At 34.3% G+C, this 24,920-nt stretch overlaps 1 protein-coding gene across 1 annotated transcript in view; it reads right to left on the bottom strand.

Annotated features, from left to right (window-relative positions):
* The window catches only part of LOC145278259 (monocarboxylate transporter 9-like), a 37,433-nt gene extending 13,579 nt beyond the window's left edge, over nt 1-23,854 (bottom strand). The window contains exons 1-7 of the mRNA XM_080130550.1: nt 23,765-23,854; nt 21,768-22,023; nt 12,942-13,088; nt 11,419-11,685; nt 8,545-8,642; nt 5,622-5,758; nt 3,084-3,121 (exon numbers count right to left, since the gene is read on the bottom strand). Coding sequence (XP_079986676.1) covers nt 3,084-3,121; nt 5,622-5,758; nt 8,545-8,642; nt 11,419-11,685; nt 12,942-13,088; nt 21,768-22,023; nt 23,765-23,854 — 1,033 coding nt within the window. The remainder of the gene's footprint in view (nt 1-3,083; nt 3,122-5,621; nt 5,759-8,544; nt 8,643-11,418; nt 11,686-12,941; nt 13,089-21,767; nt 22,024-23,764) is intronic.
* Between the last annotated feature and the right edge of the window lie 1,066 nt (nt 23,855-24,920).

Genomic DNA, 24,920 nt, shown 5'->3' with positions numbered 1-24,920 from the left:
TTATACGATGATCCATATATATATATATATATATATATATATATATATATATATATATATATATATATATATATATAAATGTAAAAGCATGTTTGTTCGTAACCAATGATCTAAATAACCACTGGACCGACTGCTTCGACATTTTGGTATAGTATTTCCGTCGTACCCATGCGTGGTTTTATATATCTCTTTTTAATTATAACATTATACTTAATTTTATTTAATAAATTAGGTGTTTCTTTTTGTAATGATGCTGCCATTTTGTATTTGGGAAAATATCACCGCCCCCCGGTGATTCACTAGACACGTGACATCACTAAAAGGAACTTTCCGTCAACGTCAGTATCTCGCTTATGCAAACAGAATTTGTTTAGAATATCGGTATATTAGAAATGTTTCACAAATTTTAAATGGGTAAAATTTAATCACGTGATTATTGAAAATGTAATTATGTGATTAAAATTTAATTTAAATTAACCACATGTGATCGTTTTCCTGTCAATTATTCATCGAAAATTAATATTAGCAGCAAAGCGACCATTGTGGATCATGTTTTTACTATTGAGGAAATTAAAGATTAAAATGGAATTTGACGTATATATTTGTTCATTGACTAATGAGATTCCTATTTCAGTTACCTAAATTATTTAGAGTGATATGATTTTAGGAATTTATATCCAAACCTAAATACTATTTTTACTTTAAAAATGAAATTAATACACTTACTTATAACAAGTTTCATTGTGAAATCACCACAAACTTCTATAGTTACTTACCTTATATTACAAACTGAACGACGCCTAAAATTCTTTAAATACTGAATTTTTGGCATTAAAAAATTGTAGCTGAGTGTCAAATCAATAATAATCTTATAAAAATATTGCAAACAAAAACGGAAAAAGAACTCTCTTAAACACACGGGCAGTAATTTGGTTTCGTCTTTCTCTTGAGTGTTTCCAATAAGGGGGATCAGTTTAGAAACTGAGCACCCCTTAAAATTCTTTAATTATTGATTTTGTTGCATTTTAGTTAAATTTTTTAGTTTGCAATAACTTATAATCTGTTGAAAAAATTGAAAAAAAAAAAATGAAAAAGAATGGTACTTTTGCAGAATTTGACCCGAATCCTCGGGATTTTCCGTCAATTATGGTTAGAGCCCGACTGGCAATCAAGACGAGCGTTACTCAAATATTGAAAAACTGAATCGACATTTTTTTTTAGCAAAAAAAACACAAAAAGACAAACAAACAATTTTTAAAAATTATTTCTTGGATGATGGGGAGTATTTTTTCTCTTTATTTGTTAACATTTGTTCGAAAAAAAAAGCATACATTTTCTTGAAAACTTTTTCCGTACTTTCAGTTATCATTTTATGGTTTTCATAAAAAGCATTCATCTTTTCTTTTAGAAAATTCTGTTTGTAAAAAATTAATAGATAAAATAAATAAATAAATAAATAAATAAAGTTTATTGCTGATGTTCTTTAAAATTAAAAAAAAATCATGTAACAATTTACGGTGTTGAAAAAAAAACAAACAACTCTGTTGATAAAGAAAATGCAAAAAAAAAAAATTAAATAAACAATGCAAAATGCAAGTTTCTTGAATATATATATATATATATATATATATATATATAGTAATTTATAAAATATATATGGCGATTAAGCTACACTGAATATTCTGCGTTTCATCCAACTATAGGATTCGTCAGGCTTATGCGCGAATTCTGTCGTTGCTTCTTGTTTTTATATATGTTGAGGATTTCTAGTTGGCCAATCAGCTTTCTAGTATCCACCGCGCCCCTTCCTATCAGCCAATGGGCATGCATTTTATCAAACAAAGGATCTGTTTTAGAACTAGGTTAGTGGTTTTAGGTGGCCGTTCTTCTTTTTTTATTTTTTTTTATTTTTATTTTTTTTATTTTTATACATATAAATATACCTATGTGTACACAATAATGCATATATATATACATACATATATATATACATATATGTGTGTGATCGTTTATGTATATTCATGTTTATTTAATTTATTTATTTGTTTTCTATTGTTATTGTTAGTTTTAAAGCTATTTTGTATCGCTATCCTAGAGTAAGTTTTATTTTGTGAACACAGTTGTTTGCTATTTCCCGCCTACAGTTTAATAGATTTTGAGGTTCTTTAAAGTACAGGATAGAAAATTTTTCATGGAGGCATAATTTACATGGGTCGTCTAAATGTCTGCATGTGGTAGCTTGTCTCATTATTTTCCATTCGACTACCGGCGAATGTCCGCTTTCTTTGAGTTCCCAGTATTTATTCGCTAGTGTTGTTTTTTTTATACGGTGTTTTTTATTTTTGAATGTGCTTTTGTGGTCATAGTATCGGGTTTTGAAATCTAAGGAAGTCGTGCCTATGTAATATTTCTTGTTATTCGGGTTTTCTTTCGCAAATATTGTTGCTTGATAAACTACGCTTTTTGTTAGACATTTATTTTGGGACTGGGCAAAGTGTGCGGTGTCTACAATTGCATTTATCTTGTTCGTTATTAGTATTTTTATTTATAGTATGGTTGTTCTTGTCCGGGGTTGGTTTGTTATTATTATTATTATTATTATTATTATTATTATTAGTAGTAGTAGTAGTATTTCTGCTAGTGTTGGTTTTATTTCTGTCATGGTGTCTACTTTTTTACTGTTTATTTTGTTGTTGTTTACATTGTTTTCATTTAGTATTTTGTTATTATGTGCCTTAATTATCATCTCTAAATTTTCGCAACAACTGTAAGATAACTTCAAGGTATTTTTATTGAAGATTTTGTGTAAGGGGTTGGTTGCGGGAAAGTGTTTTTCAATAAGATCTAGAAATTTCTTGCCAAGTTTTGTTTTTAACATTTTAACATATATATATATATATATATATATATATATATATATATATATATATATATATATATATATATTCAGTAAATTCACAATAAATTTAAAATTTTCTTATTTTTTATTTATTATATTTCTATTTTTTCCGGTTTGTTTTGAAATTCTTCTGCGTCTGTTACTTTGCTCGGCTGTATCCGGTGACTACCGGTCGAGCACGAACCATGATTGACGAAAAATCCTGAGATTTCTGGTCGAATTCTGAAAGAATACCATAAATATATACGGGGTGTTCATTGTATAAGTCAGCCTATAAAAAGAGTGCTTCTTCATTATTGTTGCGAAATCGGCCAGCCGAAAAGTTGATATTTAATTTAAAAAAACATGATAATTACTTACATTTTTTGTCGATTTCAACAATAAGCAATGTTATCTACCTAATTGTCGTGTTACAATTATTCAAGTCTTCCACGATTCAATAAAAAAAAACTGATTTCGGCTATGTTTGTTTTGTCACGTGACATATAGTATTTCCGTCGTACCCATGCGTGGTTTTATATATCTCTTTTTAATTATAACATTATACTTAATTTTATTTAACACACACACACACACACACACACTTCACACACAGTCACATATATATATATATAGTAGCGTCGGGACGTTTAATCGAAATCGAAACCAGGAATCGAAAAATTCGGAATGTTTTGGGGTACTGGGATCGGTATCGGAATTGGTATCGGAAGCGGAAAAATTTGCGACTATTTTCCGATGCAAAAAAAAAAAAAGATTCTTTAAATTACTTTTTTTGTTTGTTTTTGTTTAAAAACTGAATTTTTTATGGCCTGTATTAATGATGAAATGATATTTATTGATTTTAAACTACAAGTAAAACAAAAATCTATAGATCACCCCACAAGTGTATTTATATGTTTATGAAAGTATATGAACACATTACATGAGTTTGTATGGTTATCCGACCCCTCATGAAACCCTCTATATTTAGAAATTCAAAAAGAATCAGAGTCGGTAATTGTATCAAAATCCAGAAGAAATTTTTACATCGTACCAACATTAATATGCACAGTTTAACCATAACTGCATTATTTCGTTAAAAAAATTATAATTGGGTGGTTTTATATTTTTACTGTGTCTTTTGTATGGCATGAAAATTCAAATACCTCCAACTTGTTTTATATTTTAAACAATGTATTTCTGTATCAATTAATAAATATTCCATAAATTTCAGTGTCTTTAGAGTATTTGACATACAATTTAGAGGTAAATATATAATCTCAAATTTCATTGGAAATTTGAATAATTAAAATATATCAGATTTACATTAAATTTTATACTCATCTACTAAAAAAATTCTTTAAATTTAGTTTCTCCTTCATTAAACCTAATGTTTTATTTGATGAAAAAAATCATCTTTACTATTATATAACATGAACTTCGTCTGTGTGTGTGTCTGTGTGCGTTTGTCTGTATGTGTGTGAGTTCGTTTCCTATGATCTCCGAAACGTTTGGGTCGATTTTTATGAAATTTAGCACAAATGTACTTTATGTATCTGGCCGTGTTCTTAGATTTTCTATCGAAATGTCTATGATAAGTATCGATGATTGATAATCGGAAAATCCGATGAAGGCGATTTAAGCACCTATTCTCAATGATGTTTCTCCAACTTATACAACCCAAAATCACAACACCTTATACGGCCTTAAATCACAGCACTACATACAGTCTAACATCACAACACATTATACAGCCTAATATCACAACACCTTATACAGCCTAACATCAAAAGTGTATTTGAGAAGTTTTATTACCACGCACGCAAAAAAGTCCGACATATAAAGTCAACAGTAGGTTCTTTAATATGACAGGGGCACGTTCGAAATGAATGTTTTTGTTCAAATCATAAATGAACTATGATACTTGACCTTTTCATTTTAAACTTAAATTCAAACCATTATTACCGCAAAAGCAGAACGGAAAGGCATATAAAATCAACAATACATTCTTTGATATGACAGTGGTGCGTTCGAAATGAATGTTTCTGTTTAAAGTATTTTAACTATGATACTTAAGTTTTATATTTTAAATTTTAATTTAAGCCTTTCTAAATAAAAATAATTCATAACATTTATATATAAAATAATTTTATAAAATCAACAGTAGGTTCTCTAAAATGTAATATAGACTACAATGTATTGTAGACTAAGTCACTAAGTAGTCATATGAAATTTCCTTTTGGTGCACCGCGATGTGTCCCTAACTAGAGTAGGAAACTACTCGATTTGATTGAATAATGGGCGATTTTACTGATTTCGATGACAATAAAAATATGGAAGTGTGAAACATTCGTAGATCATCATTCAATCCCGGACAATGTCGGCCTCCCTGCTAGTGTAATATATTTTCAGGAAAGTCGAAAAAAAGATTGTCGGCATGAGTTTTAATAGCATGGCATTTTCATTTTAATCATTGTAATCAAACTTAAATGCGTTGTTTAACTTTTCTGTTAGGAAAAGGAGAGTAGAAAATTGACTTTAGGTTTGCATTTAGGGACGGGTATTATTCCAGTACATACATATGAAACTATCTTCAATCTCACAGAATCTGTTAGACAATAGATAATAATTAGAAAGTGTGAAATATGTCAAAGCAAATAGAAAATAGAAAGAAGTATCTCATAACTTACCTGCCCAAAATAAAAACATAAAAAGCAATAAATAAAAATATTTATTTTTATACATCGATCTATCGGCAAAAGTAGATTTTAGTTCTCCAAAATCAGTCGACGCTTTCTCTGAAAAAGCAGATAATCTCCTCATCTGTAATGTGTTGGGAATTTCTTCGATTTCTCCAATGATATATTCGGATGAAGGGACCTATAATTGAATCAACAAAACTATTGTTGAATATTATCAGAAACAAAAAGAAGTTTACAAATCAATCACTTAGTTGAGGCAATAGGTTTCTTTCAAAAGCTTTAACACGTATGTCTTGATTTCATATCGATATTTGTTCATCTCTGAAGAGTTGCTTTATGGAATTCGTACAATGCTTTCCATCACGATAACGAAACATGTATAAGACAATAAAGCGGAAAATATATGCACTCACCTATATTATAAAAATATTAAACATATAAAAATAAGAAAAAATAAAGAAATTTAGGATTTTGGACTGATTCTTTTCTTCGGTGATTAGAATGTAATTTACTATAAACAAACACACACACATACGTATATATATATATATATATATATATATATATATATATATATATATATATATATCGCTTTGCAAAAATCGTTACTCAAATTACTTGAAACATGAATTGTATATAATCAAAATTTCATTCCTAACTTTTAAGTATGAAACAAAATCTTATTTGTATAGATTGTTAAACAATAACATTTTGTAATTCCGACACAAATTTATTTATCGTTTAAATGTGGCCGAATAGAAAAAGCAAGAACAGGGAAATCAATTTGACTTTTCAATTTACAGCTTGTTGCAAACGAAATCGGTTTTTCTCCTTTTTTTAGTAGACGCATTTGAACGCAATTTCTAAATATTTGTACAAGAAACAACAGTAAGATTGCGAAGCAGGACTATTTGTTATATTAAAATAAAAACAATAATTAAATTAAAAATACTAATTGATTATATTTCATTGATAAAATGCGATTTTGTAAAACTCATGTGCAAAATAGTTTACCTTGCCACTGATATCGCATATACATAATCAGTAGGTGTGTCAGAATCTTTGTGAAAAATATTGTATAATTCCATCCCTGTCTTTCCAAGCTTATAACTACTCGAAAAATGTTATTCAAACCCTATTTTTTTCAATTAAAGGAGCAAGGATCAAGGTTTTTATTTAAAAACAAAAAACAAAACAAAAAAGAAACGACGTGATTAAAAAAAAAAGGTTTTAAACTTCGGACTTTACAAGTAAATTTCTAAAAAACACTACTTTTTGTTTTAAATTTTAATACATTATTTATTGATCTTTTATCTTCAATTATATATATGTGATATATAAAACTTTGGTGAGTAAATTACTTATTTACTTTTTAATAGACATTTGAAAATGGTGGAAGGTGTGAATTAATTCGAACCTCTGTCTTTCCAAGCTTATAACTACTCGAAAAATGTAATTCAACCCCTATTTTTTTCAATTAAAGAAGCAAGGACTAAGGTTTTATTATTAAAAAAAAATCAAAACAAACAACGTGGTTTAAAAAAAGGTTTTAAACCTTGGACTTCACAGGTAAATTTCTAAAACACACTACTTTTTTGTTTTAAATTTGAATATATTATTTATTGATCTTTGATCTTACAATCTGTGATATATAAAAAATTGGTGAGTAAATTAATTATTTACTTTTTAATAGACATTTGGAAATGGGGGAAGGCGTGAATTAATTCGACCCCCTGTCTTTCCAAGCTTATAACTACTCGAAAAATGTAATTCAAACCCTATTTTTTTTTCAATTAAAGGAGCAACGACTAAAGTTTTATTATTAAAAAAAAATCAAAACAAACAACGTGGTTTTAAAAAAAAGGTTTTAAACTTTGGACTTTAAAGGTAAATTTCTAAAAAACACTACCTTTTTGTTTTAAATTTGAATATATTATTTATTGATCTTTGATCTTACAATCTGTGATATATAAAACTTTGGTGAGTAAATTAATTATTTACTTTTTAATAGACATTTCAAAATGGGGGGCGTGAATAAAAAAAAACGTTTGTCTAAAATATTATATTCAGTTTATCGGAAAGATCATAAAATTTCACATTGACCCTGAAAATATCGTAAAAATAGAATCAATCGAAAATTTTTGATAGATTTTTAAAGTTTAAAAATTGAAAATATTGAACTCGTAAAATTCGATTAATTTCATAAATGTTTTTTAAAAAATAAAAAATAATATTTCTGTTACTTTTTATACACTTTTAATAGTTTATTTTGGAAGTATAATCCATAAAGAAAATAAACAACCCACTTTTAAAAGAGAAATTACGAGTTTTTTTATATTTTATTCGCAGTTTCGTGTCAGGGGGGTCAAAAATTTCTACAAAAATTCTGATACACCTACATAATCAGTAAATGAGAAAATAGTGTCTTTATTGTGTAAACTTGAATTAACTTTAAATAGTTTTTTGACTTTACCATTGAACTTATTTAACTGATTGTTAAAATTATATTTAATTCATCGTGTGTACAAAGTCCGCTGTCTTAATTCGACTCTTTCCCCAATTTCTTTCTCAAGATAGTTGCCAATAATTAAATCAATCGCTGGAAATTACATTTTATATAGTTTAATACGTGCACAAAACTTAAAAAACCATGACTAAGATATGTGGAAGGATGCTAACGAAAAGTGAACATAGGAACTAGGATATATGTTAGACTAATTATGAGAAACGATAATATTTTATCATTTTTGACGTGATAAATTAGAGTTTATTGTATGAAAATTCATATTTACTTGGTATATTAAACATAAGGCATTCATCCAGGTCATTAGCAACAAATAATTTAATAGACTTAATAGACAATAGCGTTGATGCATGGAGATTTTTTTTTACTATAATTTCCTGGGCAATGACGAGACACAGGTCAGATAGTATCATATAAAAAGAAAATGTTTCAATCCTTACACTCTTTTCTGACTGCGCATCACTGATGATTTCATCTTCAGGTATGAAGCCAAGATTTGTCACTGATTTTTTTCCGCCAGAAGAATTCCGTCGACTTTCTAAAATAGTAAAGATTAATTGCATGGGAAACGTCATTGAGAATTGGGGCTTCTTATTGGTTGAACTTCATTAAAATATCGGTCATTTATGAACAATGACAGTTTAACATTAACAGTAAAAGTACTTTATATGCATCATGATTTTTATATACATTACAATTGAGTAATCAGCAACAAAGTCCTAAGTGTTCAGTTTTCCTCGGCGTGATAGGTGCGGTGGTAACATTAATAAGTTAGGCACCAAGTAGTATTAAGCTGATCTGGTTTTCATGAAAATCTTAGAACCCCCGTCCTCTGTGTGTGACAAGCAGAAACGTATCTGGCGCGCAATCACAAATTAATCGTATGAAAGTGACAATTTTGCTTCTATCTCATTCGTTTGTTCTGTGTTCTGTGCCAAACCGTACCGACTTAGTATTCAACTGTTGGGTCTTTCTATTTTTATCGTAGGGATTAAAAATATGCAATGTTGCAGATCTACCGAATGCCTATGGCCAATGGTGGAAACTACATGCATACAAAACAATCCTAGAACTCTTTGAAGAAGTTCGTGTGTTTATAGGAAAACTCTTTGATATACATACGTATGAGGCAAAAACGTACCTATACCAAAAATCAAGGAAAATTATTGTGTAGAATATCAATAATAAAAAAACAACATCTTTATCGTATTTTGCCGATCCGACTTGATAGAGCGGAAATTGGGTAAAGAAATATCAGAAAGTTAACAAATACAAAAAGAAAATATTTTAAAATACTTATTTTGAATATTAGAGTGCTATTTATATTATCAGCTAGTGCATAAAAAACGATTATACAGGAGTTGCTTCATACGAAAGTCCAAATTATTGATAACAACAGAAATCCAGTAAAACAGTGACAGATACAAACAGGCTGTAATTAACCAAGTAATAATAGATAGCAGATCGCAAAATATAAAAACTTATAAAATAGACGTAGGAGAAAGAGTCTGGAGCACGATAGACAATATATACTGGCAGGTAGCAGAAATTCCCTAACATTTATCGTTGGGTTACCTTTAGATATTTTTGAACGGTAATTCGGGAGTTTAATATGTCATTATATTTTCTAAATATGATTGTCAAAATAGAATTCCATACCTAGTATTAAAATGTTATTTATCACAATGATCCGAGACAGTGAGTGACCCTTTCAAACCCAGATGCAAATCGCTATCAGTGGAATCAGGTGTCTTATCATTCCAGTTGAATCTACTATTGAAAGTGGAAGAAAATATATCGCTCAAATTATTTTTTTTATAAATTGGTGAACATGGATTCAGTACAACCACAATGGTAAAAGCAGGTTGGGCGTAATTCCATAGGTTTTTTCTGTTTACATCGCAAACTTCCCTCTCTTTATCCGGGATAAATTGTATAGCAACTGTGTCATGATATATGGCAGTGAATACTGGGTCTTCTCTTGCCAGTGTAGTGCAATGACAGATCCATGATCAGACGTGAAATCTGACCAGATTCAACACATCTAATACACTAGTATGGTAATGTGGGACGTCTATTCTCCTGGATAAAGTATTGCAGAAGCATGGCTTCATAAATCGCAGGAGGGTTGGCCAGACGAAGAAGACTTAGATGCAATGATTACACCGAGCAGAATTTGGAGACCTCTGACTCGCTGAAACGTGAGAAGTATAAGAAAATTTTGTCGAATGAATAGAAGAAGAAATGAGCGGTGATTATTTCGGTGCAAAGAACTGCGATTATTTATTTAAAAAAACATTGGCACTTGTGGTTTAAAAAATAAATGCTCCTGACTAATCAATCACTGTGACCGTGTTTTTCTACTAAATTCATAACTAAACAAAGACTGAGAGCTCGTCCCTAGATACTAACTTGGCAATTGTTAACGTATCGGCGTTATATATATATATATATATATATATATATGAAAAAATATTGAATAATTCGACCCCCTGTCTTTCCAAGCTTATAACTACTCAAAATTGTAATTCAAATCCTAATTTATTTTTCAATTAAAAGAGCAAGGACGAAGGTTCTATTAAAAAAAAACAAAAAACAAAAAACGTGATTAAAAAAAAAGGTTTTAAACTTCAGACTTTACAGGTAAATTTCTAAAAAACACTTCTTTTTTGTTTTAAATTTGAATATATTATTTATTGATCTTTTATCTTACATTTGTGATACATAAAACTTTGGTGAGTAAATTAATTATTTACTTTTTAATAGACATTTGAAAATGGGGGGGATGAATTAAAAAATGTTTGTCTAAAATATTATATTCGGTTTATTGGAAAAAGCACAAAATTTTACATTGACCCGAAAATATCGTAAAAATAGAATCAATAGAAAAATTTTGATAGATCTGTAAAGTTTAAAAATTGAAAAATACTAAACTCGTAAAATTCAGTTAATTTCATTACTGTTTTTAAAAAATAATATTTCTATTACTTTTTATACAACTTTAATAGTTTATTTTGGAAGTATAATCCATAAAGAAAATAAACAACCCACTTTTAAAAGAGAAATTACGAGTTTTTTTTATATTTTATTCGCAGTTTCGTGTCAGGGGTGTCAAAAATTTCTACAAAAATTCTAATACATCTAGTGGTACTTGTCAGGCTCATCGTTGTTTAACTTCGCTAATCTGTCGAGAACCGGTGTTTCAACGTGATTATGACATATAAACTATTAAATAAAGATGATTTAATTGTAAAGATGATGCTAGCATTTTATATTGATCTGATTGCGTCGAGAAACAAAGTTATTTAACTTACCTGGAATTTTAAATCTTTGTTTGATGATTGGTTTGAGTGGACGACACAACGCTCCATAGACGTTCAAGTTTAAGAATAGGCCAGCAATTAATAAAAACGTGCCTCTTATGCCGTAGTATAAAATGCTTTTCTCTGTGAGGTAAGGCAGTACAATCTCACCACAACCTGCACCACTGTTTGCTATCCCGAGTGCAAGTGCTCGCTTTGTAGTAAAGTAATATCCCAATACCACATTTGCAGAGAAAAACGCTCCCGCCAAAGATAGCCCTACAATGAAAAGGAAATAGTATAGCTAAAAAGGAAATTGAAAACAAAAATGTGATGCCCTTTTTAAATGTTTATATTTTCCTGCGCATTCTTTTTTAGCGTGCTACTTGATTATTTAAAAATGAACAGACACTGCATGTCGATCGAGCTATCTATTTTTTTCTTATTTCTTCTATTTATTTTTTTTGTACCGTTCCCTTTAATTTTTTTCTTAATTTAAAATCTATCTATATATAATTTTAATGTGTCTATTTTTCTTTTTTTCCGTTGTGTCTATATTTTTTTCACCGTGGTAACCTCCAGGTTAGATTTTTTTTCTTTGATTTTCTTTATCTTTTATCTTTATGTCTAGTGTACAATATTTTTTTCATTTGTGTCTATATACATATTTTTTTCACCGTGGTAACCTCCAGGTTCGATTTTTTTTCCACACCCACTCTTATATGGGTGGACTGGTACACGAGCACCAAAATTGTGTTTGTTGTGTTGTTATATCTAATAAGATGGACCGTTGTGTGATCGTCTAGTTGTTCAGTCTATTTGTTCATATGCCGCTGTATGTGCGTGCGTGTGCGTGTGTGTGTGTGTGTGTGTGTGTGTGTGTGTGTGTGTGTGTGTGTGGTACATGTATTTTAGGACATACCTTCATGCGTCGTGGATCTTGGTTCACCTGAATTCATCTTGTGTCTTGGAGGGAGAATGGTACCTGTTTTGGGACGAAGATTTATTCACTCCAAACGATGAATTGGTTTTATAGTTTTTTATTCACCTCCCAGATGTCGACCGCAGAAGGATGGAAATGAATCTCTGGCTTGCGTGGTACACGTCAGCGTCCCCCCTGTGAAGGGGAGGGGACGACTGTTAAGCCGTCCGTCGCCTTCTAAGTCCAAAACCAATCTCCTCGATCCAGCTAACCTGATCACGTGACTCACACGCATCCGATCAGATGACCCTCACTTCCTGTAAACGTATCTACAATATAATTTACACACCTCCCTCTCTTTCTCAATCCAATCTCTATCAATGATTTGGTAGAGGAAGGCTAGTGAAAATATGGTAAAAGTGATGGCGATCGATTACAGAGAAAGAGGGATAAATAGATTCTGCTAGAGATAAGTTAATTTGCAAATTCATTTTTAACAACACATATAATAAAAATGGTTGGTTTAATCGAATACCATGAGGGGAGTGACGCCAAAATATATTTTTTATAAACAGAAAACACAATAAACATTATATAAGTATATTTTTCTTACCTACTAAAGCTCCGTATGTGAAAATCAGCGTTTCTACATTGGGAGCATAGGCGCTGGCGATGGCTGATGCCGACGAAACGATCCCCGCAAACATAATAACCTGCCTGTGACTGGCTTTACAAGCCATCAGAACCAAAGTTAAAGGACCTGAAATACGCAGGAAAAAATAACTGTTTTTTTTTTTTTAATTAATGATATTAATTTTTTAGGCATGTATTTTTGTCAGCTTTAAAAATGTACAAGATATTTTCGTTTTTATGTATTGCAAATATATCCGTGTACAGGTCGTGCATGATTAAATTATATTGTGGAAACTTCAATTAATTAGTACGGCATGAATAACCGATATGTTTTCATCTAAGTAAATGTGTTATAGGATTATGTGTTTGCTGGTGCAATATTAATTTATTCATTTATAAAATTTAATCGTTAATTAATTAATTAAAATATATCTATTCATTTATTTAAGTTAATCATGAAAAAATAAATTGAAAGGAGCAAATGCCAAAGAATTTACGAGCGTCATGCATCACCTCATGCAATTTTTAGGAACGATTAATAAAAACGTCATATTTACAAAATACAAGCATATTATAAATGCTCAATTCTTTAAATTATGCAATAATTAATTTCCAAAACTATAAATTTAATACAGAGCATTTTTCTGTTTAACCTTTTGTATCTAACTTATCTAGTTTTTTTTTGCGGAAGCGGTTTTGTTGTGCTATCCCCTCCTCTTGAAAAGTAAATTTTCTAAAAGGATTATGTGCTCAAATTACTCACCGAGTTGTCGAGAATAGATATTCTATAAATCATACGTGCAGCAGGCTTATTAATCAGTCTATGTGCACACAATTTGGCTGCGAAGAGGTCAAAATTAAAAACGTTGACCTTTGCAGATTCTATCAAACTCCTCCGCCAATTTGGGGCTAAACACTTGAAATTTTAGATGTAAGTCGCTGAACATGAGTCAAACTTGTAATATATATATATATGTATATATATATATATATATATATATATATATATATATATATATATATCTACACATAAAGTTATGAACAGTACATAGGGCTTGAGCAAAGCCGGGCTGAACTGCTAATATATATATATATATATATATATATATATATATATATATATATATATATATATATATATATATATATATATATTACAAGTATTATTATGTACTGTTCATAACTTTATGTGTAGATAATATATATATATATATATATATATATATATATATATATATATATATATATATATATTACAAGTTTGACTCATGCTCAGCGACTTACATCTAAAATTTCAAGTGTTTAGCTCCCAAATTGGCGGAAGAGTTTGATAAAATCTGCAAAGGTCAACGTTTTCAATTTTGACCTCTTCGCAGCCAAATTTTGTGCACATAGACTGATTAATAAGCTTGCTGCACGTATGATTGCTCATTATGTAAAATTTACAAATGTTTAGATCCAAAATTGGCTGAATAGTTTGCTAAAGACCACAAGGGCAACCTCTTTAAAACTTTGAACCCTTGGCAGCTAAATTTTCGGTCAAAAACCGATTAAAAAACTTGCCATATGCCTGAATACACTTTATGTAAAATTTCAAATACTTAGAGTAAAAATAAGCTGAGTAATTTGGTAGAGACCGCAGAGGTAATTTTTTTTTAAACTTTGACGTCAATTTTGACCCCTTAACATTTATAGCTTTGGGCTCAAAAGTTTGATCCACGCCCAAGGAATCTACATCTAAATTTCAAGTGTTTAGAATAAAAATTGGTGGAGAATTTTGGTAGAATTTTCAAAGGTCAAATCGTTGAACTTTGACCCCTTGACAGGCAAATTTGAGACCGAAAACCAATTAAAAAGATGTTCCCAAATCTCAATACCCCTTATGTAAAATCTCGCGTCCGTATACTGAAAATTGATAGTTTGGTAGGGAATTGTATAGACAGACACACAAGGCAATTTCACTTATATATATATATATATATATATATATATATATATATATATATATATATATAATAAAGGAGGAATATGATGAAATAGAGAGAGAAAAAAAACTTCTTTAGACCATAGCATTTCGAAGCTAAATGCTTCTCACCAATAGAAAAGAAGAATCAGAATTATACAAAATACAAACTATAATTAAAAGCTGGCTTAATTATATTTAGATTAGAAATGACAGAAGTATATATTATGCAATATTAAAAAATATAAAATTTGAAAATCAAAGATATCTATAAAGAAAAAAGCATACGTTAATAGGAGGATAAATAAAAATGAAAAAGAAGTATATAGGTAAATAATAGAAGAAAAATCACTAGCAAACTTATGGGGACCACAAAAAAAAATGTTTTTTAACTTTAAATAATATTTTTCGTTTTTTTGTTTCTGTTAGCTTCTTTACATCAAGTGGCTATATGTCTTCTCTAGAACGATATTTATAAAAATCATTTCTAATTAAGAGCTGGTCAGATAATTTAACATCGGTTTTCTTAGTCGAGTTTCTCTCTTCGTTCATTTTCGTTTTGCTGTCATCTGTGAACAGAAGTCCTGAAACTTCAGTTCATTATTTTGTACCCAACCTTCCCTAAAATGAGATCTCTGCGCAAGCCATCGACACACGTCTCTTACAGGTGCTGTCTATTCGTAAAATAGTGAATATCCTTCTTTCGTGCATTAGCGTTTTCACAAAAATTATGTTCATCTCTTTATCTCTGATTACACAAAAATATTTATAACTAGCGGGGTCGCGCTTCTTTGCTGGCTCGTAAAATACGCTTAAATATGTTTTAATTAATAATATTTCATATCTATTATTACATTATTGAATCTATAGTACTGATTTCAAAAGTTCAAAAAAGACTTGCGTGTCATCAGCTAGAATCGAAACAAAAAGATTTAGCGCCACAGCTACGTTTCCTTTCGGTTTGAGCTATCAATAGATAAATTCGAAAGATTTAAAGCGTTACCATTTCAAGCTATGAATGAATTTGCGCATGTGCAAAAGTAATAAAAAATATATCGGCAAGTTGAAATAAACATTTTGCATTTCAACTTGCCAACATATTTCTATACGCGTTATTCATCCATCAAAACAAAAGATTTACTTGTTATAAACCATCCTTGGTGTATGATTATTATTTCCTGTTAATTCCAGTGTTATCTAACCAGACGTTTAAGGGTTTATCGGTTAAATATTTTTACACAAACGCACACATACATACATGCATACATACATAAATACATACATACATACATACATACATACATACATACATACATACATCTACTCTTTTATATTTATAATAACAGATATAAAATTATAAATTAGAGTAGTCGATCAAAACCGAACGCTCCTTTTTCATTAGTTATTATTTCGAGGAGTAAGAAAAGGCGTAATACTATTCTCAGAATTACCTAGTAAATTTTAATTCTTACCTTATGATTCTGAGTATTGAGTTAGTCACACCAAGTATATTTTTATATCTTTGCTATGTTTTGACCAATATTTTGAACACAGTCTTCCAACTTAATAACGGACACTTTTTCTATTATGCAAAATTCATTAAAATTATTAATAATAATACAAGCGATTAGTTACAGATAGAGTAATATAAAAAGATACTGAAATTATTATTATGACCCGACTATTATACAAAACTATTTAAAATAAAAGCAGATATAAAAGTAAAAATTAAAGTGGTCAATCATAGTCAAGAGGGATCCGAAGGTTTCCTAGTTCATTAGCTACTACACCGAGGTATAGGGGAATAGGTCGATCCGTTCGTAGGATGTCTCAATTTAAAAAAAAACAACTTTTTAATACTGCGGAACATCCAGTACACTCGCTACAATCACAGGTATGAGCTAATTCTCACGATTCGAGATTTGAAATCTATTTTCTCTCTTGCTTGTCCAATCACAAGCCAACTCTCAATCACGTGACCCAGTACATAAAAGGCGAAATCTGAAACTCTTACCTCTTTTTCTCACTAGCTCCAGCTGAAAGCAGACTTTGCCTTGGTCTTTGGTTCCAGGCCGAACGCGAGTACAACAAGATAACCCAGCGACCTTCTAACTATATTTGGTGACCCCTGAATAATGCGTAGCCTTCGACAGCTTCATTTGTTATTTTCGTTATGCGTAAAAACAACAAATTTCAGTATCGCTAACTCGTCACGAAAAAAACCCAAAAACAAACAAACAAAAACAAACTGTAGCAGAATTAGCAGTAACCAAAATGAGAAATAGAGAGCTTACCTCGGATACGTCTGTTTTGAGCTGAGCGGAAGAGAGAGTTCCAAGATGGCGTCCATGGGCTTTTATTAGCGTTTACCCAATGTAATTATCGTTGAATCACGTCTGCTCTCGCGCGATTATGAAAATACGTCGTTCCCGGCCGCTATAAAGGCAGGACACTGGAAAGGAGAGGGGGCGTTCTGCAGATTGTGTGGAGGTGATTCTGGCGAGTAGATTGTGCTTATTACGACCCACGTGTCTGCGAGAAGCGAGTTTTTGTTCCGTCTGTTTTTAGTTGTATTTTTGTTTGTTTGTTTTGCCTACTACATTTTTGTTTCAAGCTATTTCGGCTCGGCTATGGCGAAGGTGCGGATAAGCAGCGATATTATCAAGCTGTTCTCTGGCGAGAGAGACTTGTCGCACAACTTCAGCAGGTGGATGATGTAGCGAGTCTGCTACCTTTATATCTGGAAGGTGATGCACTGACCCTCTACATGGAAATGGAGGAGGACGATCAAAGAGAAATAGACCAGATTGAGGCCCGATTAAAGGAGGCATTTACCGACGACGCGTTTGCAGCATACAGAAAAATAACTATGATTAGATGGGCTGGCGAACGTGTGGATGTTTACGCCAACAAAATCAGGCAGTTGGTTGGATTGGCCGAATTCACAGGAGATGACTTAGAGAGACTCACAAAATTGACTTTCGTCACTGGGTTCCCTGACGCTGTCTCAATTGCTCTTCAACAGGTGCCGAACATCAAAGTCCTGACCATGGGGGAACTAATGTCGAGAGCAAGAATTTTGACGACGACTGGGGAACACAATCAGGACGTGGTTGCGGCCACACGCTCATCCAACAACCACAGGGCTCAGAATATTCCTGTTAGTGTGACCTGTTTCAAGTGCAATATGAAAGGCCACTTTGCAAAGGACTGTCGAAAACGTGGAACACGGTGTTACCGATGTGGTGAGGGTGGACACTGGGCTCAGAATTGCTCGGGAAACGAGCACGGGGAGGACGCATAAGCGCCACTCTCCTTCCCTACCAAGATGCGAACACGACGCTCCCAGTGATAAGCATCCATGTTGACGGGACGGGATGTTTGGCGCTTATTGATACAGGATGCTCTCGGACTATTTTACAAGCAGACCGGTGTCGGTCTTGGAGAAAAACGAACGTGAATGTCAAAACGATTGGTGGAATGTCCCATGCGTGCTGCGATGTTGGAGCGGTCTCTGTGTCCACTGACGAAGGTGTGTCTGCCAGAATCGATGTGTTCGTGGTGCGTGGACAACCGCTGGGGTTTGACTTACTTCTAGGGATCGACGCCATAAAAGCTCTGGGCGGTGTCGTTGTCAACCCTACAGGATCAGTGCGGCTGGGCGACAGGAAAAATATTAAATGCGCAGCCATTTCTATTAATGAACCGGATTTCACCGCCACCTTTGATCATCAAAACCGAACGTGGACCGCATCGTGGAAGTGGTCTGAGGACCACCCCCTGAAGGACTACACAATCGAGTGTCAGAATACCCAGTGCCGGCAGAAATCCGTGAAAAATACACGCAGGAGCTCCGCACCTGGATAGATAATGGTTGGCTCGTGCCGTACCCAGAGGATAAATGGAACCTTCCAAAGGCCTAATTCCCCTGATGGCTGTGATGCAGCAGAACAAAGCCAAAGTGAGCCCGGTAATGGACTACCGGGAGCTAAATCATTACGTAGACGCGTTTACAGCCAACGCAGATGTTTGTGCGGCTAAACTGCGCGAATGGAGACAAAAAGATGCTAACGTGTCTCTACTGGACCTCAGGCGAGCATACCTACAAGTCCGGGTCCATGAGACACTGTGACCATACCAGGCTGTGAAAATCGATGGGAAAAATATTGCCTGACCCGTCTGGGGTTCGGTTTGATGTGGCTCCCCTGATCATGAGAGCAATTGTCAGCGAAGTATTGTCTCAGGAAGAAGTTGTAAGCCGCGCAGCATTTGCTTACATCGATGACATTTTTGTCAACGAGGACGTGGTGCCCGCGACCCATGTAAGAGAACATCTAGCGCAGTTCGCGTTGGGGTGCAAGAACCCGGAGTGGTTGAAGGTCGGTGCACGGGTGCTGGGATTGGCGGTCTGGATGGAACACAGTGAACTACGGTGGAAGCGAGGAAATGCAATTCCAGAGGCTCCCAGCATTGTTACGCGACGAACAATGTTTTTCCTGTGTGGTCTACTTGTCGGGCACTTTCCGATGTGCCGTTGGCTTCGTGTGGCTTGTAGAATACTTAGAAGGAGAGTAAGTTCGGTAACGAAGGGCTGGGATGATGAAGCAAGGGACGCCGTACTGCATCGTATGATGTTCGAAACCTTGGAATCTGTGTAGCGGAACGATCCGATCCGGGGAAATTGGTGTGTGGATGGCAAAGAGCTGAATGTATGGGTCGATGTCAGCTCCCTAGCAATTGGTGCAGCCTTGGAGATGCGCGAAACTGTGTTGGAGGATGCATGTTGACTGCGACCTGAAGGTGACTCTCAATATATCAACTTAGCCGAGCTGGATGCCGTATTGAAAGGCATCAATTTGGCTCTACAGTGGCAGAGCAAAGTGCTACACATAAATACAGATTCTGTCTGCGTATACCATTGGGTCTCGGACACGCTAACTGGAAAGGCGCGAGTGCGCACCAAAGCAGCAAGCGAGATGATTATTAGGAGGCGACTAAGCACTCAAAAGGAGCTCGTGACAGTGGACGTGACGCTGGTTCTATCAGCACGAAACATTGCTGACCGATTGACACGAGTACCACAGACGTGGTTTGAGGCAATGAAAAAGAAAAACGGGTTTTACCCGGTGATAGGCGCGGTTCACACAGACGAGCTGGATGAGAGTCAAATCATGGCTATTCACAAAGGTAGTGGACATCCGGGGGTGCGACGCACTACCTACTTTGTCAGGAGAAGTTGTCCAACCACGACAAAAGCAACCGTTAAAACGGTCATACGGAAATGTGAGGAATGTCAGTCCATTGACCCAGCGCCAGTCAGGTGGGAAAAGGGAAAGCTGGAAGTTAACGAGAATTGGCAAAGAATTGGAATGGATATTACGCATTATGGCACCTTCCATTTTTTAACTCTAACATCGCGTTTCTCCATTTGGAGGAAATTGGCAAGGCAGGACTCGGCAAGCGTGATCCATCAGTTGGAAACAGTGTTCCTCGAGCGTGGCTCGCCGCATGAAATCCTTTTAGACAATGACACGGCTTTCTGCAGCAACGCATTCCAAGCATTTGCACATTAATGGGGAGTTCACTTGCGATTCCGTTGTTTGTGCGTACGCTCCAGCCGGGAATGGCATAGCGGAGCGATGTCACCGTACAGTGAAACGAATAGCGGCTAGAATGCGCTGTCCTATACAGGAAGCTGTCTACTGGTATAACATCACACCAAGAGACGACACATCTCCCTTCACTGCGCCTGCCAACAGGATTCATCGATACGAAGTTCGAGTAAAGGAGACCAATCTCGCAACTGCGTCCGCAGATCCCAAGGACAGCTCTTACCAGGTTGGAGATCGCGGGTGGGTCAAAAGACCGCAAAATCGATGTACCACGAGGTTCGGCAAGAGTGAGGTGACCAAAGTAATCAGCCTTCAATCGATTTTGGTGGACGGTATGCCTCGCCACGTGAAAGATCTGCGCCCTCGCCATTATGTTGTTACATCGGAGGAAGAGGAAAGTACAATGTCTTCTGAACGAGAAGAGAGTATAATGCAGGACGATGGAGAGCCATATTATACACATACTGAAGAAGCGGAAGAGGGACCACCCGTTTTGCCTTTACGAAGGAGTACCCGACAAAGACGGATACTGCCCCCTGTCCCTGCTCTAATGTGAAACACCGCCTATGGAACAGAATGGCGGCAATAACGGTGGTAATGAGGAAGATGACAAGGAGGAAGTGCTGCCTCCGGTTCTTCGAAGAAGTACCCGACAAAGGCGACTGCCCCCTGCCCTGTTTGTGATCAGGAGATCAGGGGGGAGTGTAGCAGAATTAGCAGTAACCAAAATGAGAAATAGAGAGCTTACCTCGGATACGTCTGTTTTGAGCTGAGCGGAAGAGAGAGAGAGAGAGAGAGAGAGACAGAGAGAGAGAGAGAGAGAGAGAGAGAGAGAGAGAGAGAGAGTTCCAAGATGGCGTCCATGGGCTTTTATTAGCGTTTACCCAATGTAATTATCGTTGAATCACGTCTGCTTTCGCGCGATTATGAAAATACGTCGTTCCCGGCCGCCATAAAGGCAGGACACTGGAAAGGAGAGGGGGCATTCTGCAGATTGTGTGGAGGTGATTCTGGCGAGTAGATTGTGCTTGTTACGACCCACGTGTCTGCGAGAAGCGAGTTTTTGTTCCGTCTGTTTTTAGTTGTATTTTTGTTTGTTTGTTTTACCTACTACATTTTTGTTTCACAAACATACGCACTTTTCACAGAAAAGCAAAAACAATCTTCAAATGTCGCTACATTTTATCTAATATAAATTGTTTTAGTAGAGATTTTTTTTCATTATACTTACCACCAAACATCGTACTGCCAGCCATGATTGATCCAACAAGTGAGCTTTTGGAAATTGATTCATTGTAAAGGTCAAGCAGTGCTAAAATTATTATCCCACTTGAACTTGCCATTCCAGTTATCGTAAAATTGGCCATAAAAGCAGCAAAGCATACAGCCCAACCCCAACCACCATCCGGGGGTCGCAATTCTGTCTCTGGTTCGGTAACAGTTTTTACTTCCGGCAATTCTTTGAATTTCTTATTTTGAATGACATCCTGTAAGCACACATATAGCAAATAAATAAATAAATAAATAAATAAATAATAATAATAATAATAATAATAATAATAATAATAATAATAATAATAATATCAAAGAATAAAAGAAACGGAGCAAATACACAGAGCTAGCCAGAGAGCTGAAAGGGATATGGAAGATGCAGAAAATAAAAATAATACCTATAATAGTAGGAGCACTAGTAACAATCTCATTGAAAAAAGAATAGGAGAAATTGAAATCAAAGGAATGACTAGAAAAATACAACGAACAACAATAATGAAAACAGCTGAATATTAAGGGAAACACTTGAATGTAGAGACTAACACACAGGAGCAACAAGCGCTGCAGAGGTAAAACATGAAGCGCAACATGGAACCAAAAACATTGAAGCCGCATATCTATAAGTTCTCTAACCCCATCCCTATCCCCCATAACCACATCACTGCCCCCTAAAAAAAGAGCGAGACCACATAGCTAAGTAGAATCAAGGAGGAAAGATAGATCGGGAAACTGACCAGACCTTCGCTGGATAAGTACAAAGAGAACTGGGACCTTGGGGAAGCTTATTGCCACTCAACTTTCAGTGAAAACCAATAGCTGCTGCCAACGAGCAATCAATGGCAAGCAGTTGTAGCGATAATGCAAATTTATTTGCAAATGTTATCGGAAAGTGGAGAGTACTGTAAATCTAGGGAGACTTGTTCTTACTCAGCTGCCAGGGAATACCACTTCTTATTTTCAAGGAGAGATCTTTGATGTCCTTGTTAGCCAATAATAAAGAATTGCGAAACTTACTCTCAAGAGAAGTTGGCTTTTAAATCTAGGACTAAGTTAAATAAAACAAAAGACAAATAATGAAACAGATCAATAAACACCCCTTACTAGAGCCCCATACATAGAAACTCCAGATGTAGAAGACCAGCAAAACTCGGACACAAAGAACATGGAGACCGAGATCTATGAAACAACAGAACTTAACGAGAATGAAGTAGCTGAAGTAGAAAACATCAGGCAACTTATGAGCGAGGAAACAAAGTGCCCCTCCTTAAGGAACCAAGAGTGGAAGAAATTAAAAGCTGAAACAGAGAAGGTGAAAAGCACCACACATACATCTCAACAGATACCATTACAAACCTAAACAATTTAATTTATACAGGTGCTAAGACAGTAAGCATAAAGTTGAAAGTAGAAAAAAGACAGGGAAAGAAAATGGACTCACAAAATCTGGATGAGAAATAAACCCAGTCAAAGCAATAAAGAAGAACACAACTAGAAGAGAATGAAGAAGTAGAACTATGACTAACCGGGAGATGCTCATCAAGAAACAGGAAGAATTGAAACAGAAAATATCAGCAAAAGAGGGAAGATTAGGCCGAAACATATACAAATGTGAACAGTGCAATCAAAACAATGAAAACCAATTTTATTGGAATGTGAAAGGAAATAAAACACGAACAGAACAACCGGATCCAACGGAAACAAAATGCTACTAGAGCCAGATATAGGAACAGCGTCAAGATCATAATAGAGATGCGCACTGACTGAAAAACATAAAGGAAGATTCACAGCAAATTAACGAGGGGACAGAGAAGGAAATCAGCAATGAAACAATCAAGAAAACTCTGAAACTGGAGAGAACCCCGCCACGACAGAATACACGCGTACTGGTGTTAAAAATTCACAACACTACATGAAAGACTAATTCAGAGCCTGAAAAGATGTATTTACGAAACAAACGAGCCAGAATGGGTGATAAAAGGCAGAACCACACTGCTGCAAAAAGACTCGGAAAAAGGAAACATCCCAGTAACTACCGGCCAATAACATGTTTACCTACAATGTAAAAATGCTAACAGCCCACCTGAGGGGACAAAATTATCATTCCCTCAATAATCGAATCGCGAACTGCTCACAGCGGAACAGAAAGGATGCCAGAAAGGAAAAAGAGGAACACATAACCTATTATAAACAGATCAAAAGATCCTGTTAGAGGTTAAAATTAAACAAAAAGAGAATACAGCAATAGAATGGATAGACCAGAAGAAAGCGTATGACAGGATCCCGCAAGTATGAATAATAGAATGCCTAAGAATGTACAAAATATTTGGCAAAATTATCAATTTGATAAAAATGCAACGAGCACTTGAACTAATAGACAATACACAATTGATATTAAAATACAAAGATGGATTTTCCGAGATGATTCCCTATCACCAAGTCTGTTTATGATAGTCATGATGCTCCTGAACAATATACTAAGAAAATGCCAAGCCGAATACAAGTTCACTGACAGAGATGAAAGAATGAACCACTTAATGTACACGGATGACTTGAAACTCTTTGCAAAAACAGACAGAACAAGAGACGCTAATAAACACAACGGGAACTTTTAGCCAGGATATTCGAATGGAATTCAGTATGGAAAGGTGCGCACTCCTGATCAAAAGGGGAGGAAAATTGGAAGCAGCGGAATGTATGGTACTACTCAATCAAACTGAGATTAGGATATTAGATGAACATGATAGTCGCAAATGCTTGGGAGTTCTGGAAGCAGATACCATCAGAAATGAAAGAAAAAATTGGAAAGTATGCTTCAGAAGAACAAGAAATCTCCTCGAAACTAAACTATCTAGTAGAAACCTAATTAAATGTATAAGCATATGGGCAGTGTCACGAATAAGATACTCTGGACCGTTTATAGGTCGAGCCAAAGGATCTCGACTAGAAGACCAGAGAACTTATGACAATGCACAATGCACTAAGCCCAAAAGATGATACTGACCGATTTTATGTGCAAAGGAAAGACGGAAGAAGAAGGATGATTTGTATAGAAGGCTGTGTAAATAACACAAACACGGAATTAGATAAATACATAATGCACAACACTGAAAGA

Source organism: Euprymna scolopes, chromosome 6, assembly GCF_053919585.1.
Source record: "Euprymna scolopes isolate OS-2025 chromosome 6, ASM5391958v1, whole genome shotgun sequence".
NCBI classification, from domain to species: domain Eukaryota; kingdom Metazoa; phylum Mollusca; class Cephalopoda; order Sepiida; family Sepiolidae; genus Euprymna; species Euprymna scolopes.
This window is presented reverse-complemented; position numbering and strand designations above follow the sequence as displayed.